The sequence below is a fragment of the Myotis brandtii genome, unplaced genomic scaffold (assembly GCF_000412655.1).
Source record: "Myotis brandtii unplaced genomic scaffold, ASM41265v1 scaffold691, whole genome shotgun sequence".
Lineage (NCBI taxonomy): Eukaryota > Metazoa > Chordata > Mammalia > Chiroptera > Vespertilionidae > Myotis > Myotis brandtii.
This window is the reverse complement of record NW_005370704.1, coordinates 222,597-227,810: the sequence shown is the minus strand read 5'-3', so window position 1 is coordinate 227,810 and position 5,214 is coordinate 222,597. Positions and strand designations below refer to the sequence as shown.

Genomic DNA, 5,214 nt, shown 5'->3' with positions numbered 1-5,214 from the left:
AGTCGGCCCCTCCCACAGCGGGGCTAGGAGTCGGGGGACCGCCCTGGGAGCAGCCCCGGGGATGCCCTGCTTCCCCTTAAAGCCGCGCTGGGAGCCTTGGAACGCCCGCTCCCACAGTCGGGCGGGGAACCGGGACCCCGCCCAGAGCAGCCTCCAGCATCTGTCCCGCCCCCTGCAGCACTGGCAGCGGGGAGACACCCCTAGGGCATCCCGCTCCCCCCGCCCCCCTTCCCCTGCAGCGCTGAGAGCCCGGAGCGTCCCAGGTGGTCGCCAGCCAGGGTCCAGGGCGGGGTGAATACCGACCCCGCCTAGACCCGGACCCTGGAAGAGCCGGCTTCCTCCTGGCAAAGTAGGCAGCCGAGGGCCGGCCTCCAGCCAGTGGTTGTAACCGTGAAACCTGGGTACGCGGTGCTTATCTGAGGACCCAACAGGGCTCCTGGCTTCGGTGCCCCCGACCAGGGGCCAGAAAGCCCAGCCTTGAGGGAAGCAGAGAGACACCGTTTCCTCTGCGTGAGGAGCCCCGGGAGTGAAGGCAGGGCCCCCAGCCTCCAGGGGCTTTAAGGTGCCACCAACCTCCCCTTCCTTGAGCCAGAAGGAAGCCCCAGGCTGTAAAGTGATGTCAGCTCAGGGCCCAGCCACCCAGCAGTGACAGGTGCATCCAGAGCCCCGCCCTCCCGCCCTGCAGAACCGAGATAGCGCTGGCTGCCCAGGGCATGGGGCGGCGAGCAGCCCTGGGGGAGGGAGACAGGAGGGCTGGGACCTGCGGGCAGTGAGGGCCAGGAGGGCATATCTGGGCAGTACAGGCAGAACCCTGAGGCAGGCGTGCCTGGAGGCCACTGAGTCAGGAACCGGGGTGGAGAGGCCAGGGAGGGACTGGGGGGAGGAGGAGTGGAACTCTGCGTTTTCTGTAAACCCAAGTGCTCTAAAAATGTAACTTAGAGCCCGGCGGGTGTGGCTCTGCCGTTGAGCATCAACCCATCAATAGTTGCTCGTTCCATTCCCCATCCGGGCACATGCCCTGGTTGTGGTTGCGGGCTTGATCCCAGTAGGGGGCGTGCAGGAGGCAGCAAGTGATGTTTCTCTCTTCCTCTCCCTTCCTCTCTGAAAAATCAATAAAAACATACGTATTTAAAAATAACTTATTAAAAGAACAAAGCCAACCTGGGACCCAGCTCCACAGCTTCAGCTTCGAGACCAGCCCCTTCTGCTCAGAGAGGAGCCCGCAGGCTGGAGGAGCCCGGCCAGCGGAGCCAGCTCTCTCCCCCATGGCCCGGCTTCCCCAGGGCTGTCCTGTCCTCCCCTCGGTGGCCTGGCCCTGCTGTTCTCTGGCCACTCTTCCCTGTGCTCCTCCCTCCAAGACCAAGGGCTGAGGTCCCCGTGGGTCCGTGCTTCACTGCCGACCCTTCGTCTATGCTCGTAACCCATAGACACGGCGGGATGCAGTGTTCGCCCTGGCTGGGCACAGTGGGGTGCTCACCAGCACTGCAGGGTGAGCCCGCGATGCAGCAGAACTGAGCGCAGACCCGGCGTGGGGAGGCCTGGCCAGCAAGAGCTCTATCCTCAAAGTTACCATGGAGCCGATGATCCCACAGCTACCCAACCGCTGGGAGAAGCTGGGGGCATCTGCAGTGAAAAATGTTCCCCTGAATACACGCAGGAGGGTCGACCACTCCGAACCCAGACCTGGCCGACCACCAGACCCATGGCACCCCGACACTCGGCCCCAGACATTCCCAGGCCAGGAGGTGGGAGGGCTCAGCCCAACCTTTCCTTCATTACTGCTCCCCCAGGGAGAAAAATGCTAATCTGACTGAAACCTAATTAATTGAATTAATTAATTAATTAGAATTTACTTTCTCCGTTGGGAGAGAACACAAGGGGAGACCTCAAACCACTGTAATTCTTCACATTTCCTTTGCTTCCCCTCCCTGAGGGAGATGGGATTCCCCCCGCTGGGGAGAGTATCACCCCCTTGGAGAGAGCAGGGCTGAGGGCACCTGGGCAGACGCAGGCCCACGAAGCAGGGCTGGCAGTGCCCCCTGGGTTGCACAGTCCCCTCGTGACCTCGAGGCCGCCACAGGCCCCAGGTTGTGCAAAGCCAGCCCCAGGCTCCCCAAGACGCTGAACCCTTCCTGGGGGCCTGCGTTAAGGCTGCCCCTGTACAGTCTCCCAGCGCACCTGGAGGAGAGGGTGCATTGCAAGGCTGCAAACTTCATTTTATACTGTTTTATGAGTGCAAATTACACACCTCTTGGGGATATATGAATGCATTGTTTTTCCTGTTTCTGGGTGCATTATGGGAAGGGCCACCAGAGCCACCAGAGGCTGGCCACCCTCCTGCTCCCTTAACGGAAGGGGAACTGGAAGGGAGGCACCAAGTGTCACATACTTGTCAGGAGGCACCTGGAGGGTTGAGTTGTGAACATACCTTCCTGGTCCTGGTGGCCTCAGCAGTGGCACCAACAGCCCACATGCCAGGGCTGCCTGCACCTAGGGCCACAGGAGGGAGGACTGGGAGTCCCCGGGCAAATGTTTTCTCCCTGTGGGGCTAGGAGTCCAGACCAAGTGTCGGGAGGTCCCCCTGAGGCTGAGGGAGACAGCTCCAGGCCACTCCTGCCTCTGCGGAGTCCCCGCCTGGGCGTGCCCTGGTTTGTGGAGCCTCGCTCCACTCTCTGCCTCCACCTGCACACGACCTTCTCCCTGTGTGTTCACGGCGCTGCCTCCTTCCCCGCAGGTGGGGCCAGGCCCACCTGATGACCTTGCTGTAACGTGCCTCTAACAGCGGTCACATTCCAAGATCCTGGGCTTTGGACTTGAGCATCTCAGCACAGATGACATGGGATACGCAGGGTCACCCCCAGGGCTCGGGCCCCTGATCCACCCGCTCATACCCATCATCGTGGTACTCCCTCAAGTGTCCCCTAACCATACATCATCAGGCTTCCAGGAGCCCAGAGCACCGCCAGGGCCTGTCCCGCTCGCTGTCCCCACGCACCCAGGACGTGGTGTGTGCTGGAGCTGGGCACTACACGGCCTCACTGAAGAGGCCGTGCTGCCTCCTCCCCACGGGGGAGGGGGGCTGTTTGGCTCCTCCATCCTCCTGGGTCAGCCTGTCCACCATCACTCAGACCACCTGGGGTTGTGAGCCAGGACTGCCCTGTGGTTCCCCCCTGAGCTCCTGAGCAAGCACAGGTTTGCTCCTGCCTGGCCTGTCCTCACTCTGCATTCTCCATCCTGCACCACCGCATGGCCGGCAACTGGGCCACGAAGGGGTGGACACTGCATCCTGCCAGAGCCCATGCCGGCCCCGGGCTCTGCCCCTCATGGAGGGATGGGGAGAGCGGGGGACGCCTCAGAGTGGGTGTCAGCATAAGTGCCAAGACCCCGTCACCCCAAACCTAACCCTGGGGTCTCCAGCCCTGTGGTCAGGGCAGCCTTTTCTGGAACACTTGACTCTGGCCAGATGACCCCAAGTAGCTCATGCCCAGCTGCCCCTGGGACACAAGTGACTCAGGCAGAACGGCTTGCTACCTCCCCTTCGTTAGGGCCTTCTGAATTTTGGAGGCAAAATGCTCTTGAAAAGGCTAAATTCTGTAAATGTGCCCGGGGGGCTGGGGGCTGTACCTGTTGACTAGGGCAGACACTCCATACTTCTTTGGGGCCCATTTGACCTAATACAGCCCCTCAGTACCCGTGAGGAACCCGTGCAGGGAGGGCCACTCGGGGGCATTCCAGCAGCCGCCAGGCCCCAAACCCCGTGTCATCCGCTGTCTCTGGAGAGGACGGCAGATGGCACCGTGGAAGCCGCAGGGAGTGGATCCAGGTCCGAGCGCCAGCTGGCAGCTCCGGAGTCCCTGGTCCAGGCACAGGAAGGAGAAGCTGGGCGGCCTGGTCTTGTCTTCGTGCGGGGCTGCAGGACGTCTGTGCTTCATGGCCGAAGCACATGAAGGGGGCGGCCCCGAGCCAGAGACCTCTGCTGTGCCCTGGTGTGAAAAGCACAGGATTGCTTCAACCAGAGCCACCACCCGGCTGTTCCGCCGGCACCCAGTCCTGAGAAGCGGCGGCCTGGGCGCCCACGGGCCTGTCTTGCTGGGGACTGGCCGCCCCCAGGCAGCACTGCTGCTCCGGCCCCACCAGGCCTGCTTCTCCAGTCTGAGAAGCACCGAGCCAGCCCCTGGGCCGTGCTGGGCTCTGCCCTAGTGAAGGTCAGGACTGTAGCCCCCGTTACCCCCCCCCCCCCCCCCGCAGGCAAGGCAGTGCCCCAGGAGGAAACACAGACACAGCAGAAAACCGCCTGCGCAGCTCTCTCCGCCACAGCTTCAGGGGCCTCTGTCTGCACATCCTCGCTCAGTGGAGGGGGGTGAGCACCCAGCCCGGGCTCCCTGAGTGCAGGTGGGCAGGTGCAGCTGCTTCCAAAGAGAAGTTTAAAAACACACCTGACAACCAACTCTTTCAGCAATAAGTAATGAGCAGATTCAAAAAAGGGGGGACTTGCTTTCTCATTCTAAATTATGGGTGGTTTCTTTACAAAGCGGCCAGCCCCGGCCAAGGTCAGTTGGTTGGAGCATCGTCCAGATGCTCCCGAGTTGAACTTCAATCCCTGGTCAGGGCACTGGAGGAGTCAGCCAATGAATGCATAAGGAAGTGAACAACAAACCGATGTTTCTCTCGCATGCTCTCTCTCTCACTACCTCTCTCTGAAATCAATAAATTAAATTTTAAAAAAAGGAAGTGGCCAGAGGCAGCCGGGCGATGCTTCAACCCTGCCATTGCAGGCCTGGGTTGGGCACCCGGCTCCAGGGACCTCAAGGACAATGAAAACACGAGGTTCTGCCAACCCCACGTTGAAGTGGCGGCGCCGAGCGCCCAGGTGAGTGCGAGCACGCGAACTGCACTAAAAGGCAAACGGGCCACTTGCTGGTATGAATGATGACCAGGCTGCAGAGAAGGCAGGAGGGGAGTTTATTCGTGGAAGGAAGTCGCCCTGAGCCCTCTGCCTGACCGAGTGCCTGTGCTAACACTGGGCTGGAACATGCGACCTCCAAAGGGTAGCCCACGGGCCGTTCAAGCAGCCTTTCAGGAACCCAAAGGGGCCCGGGGCGCACCTCCCCCATAGCCCCAGGTCTGTAAACACTGTGGGGGCTGGGCTGCACCTGGCACACCAGGAACAGAGCATCTACGCAGTGAGGTCAAAGCAGGACAATCAGGGCTGGG

At 61.5% G+C, this 5,214-nt stretch overlaps 1 protein-coding gene across 1 annotated transcript in view; it reads right to left on the bottom strand.

The window, feature by feature from the left end:
• Positions 1-3,932, bottom strand: part of CAMSAP1 (calmodulin regulated spectrin-associated protein 1) — a 33,256-nt gene extending 29,324 nt beyond the window's left edge. The window contains exon 1 of the mRNA XM_014529663.1: positions 3,692-3,932. Within this exon, the coding sequence (XP_014385149.1) occupies positions 3,692-3,932 (241 nt within the window). The remainder of the gene's footprint in view (positions 1-3,691) is intronic.
• Between the last annotated feature and the right edge of the window lie 1,282 nt (positions 3,933-5,214).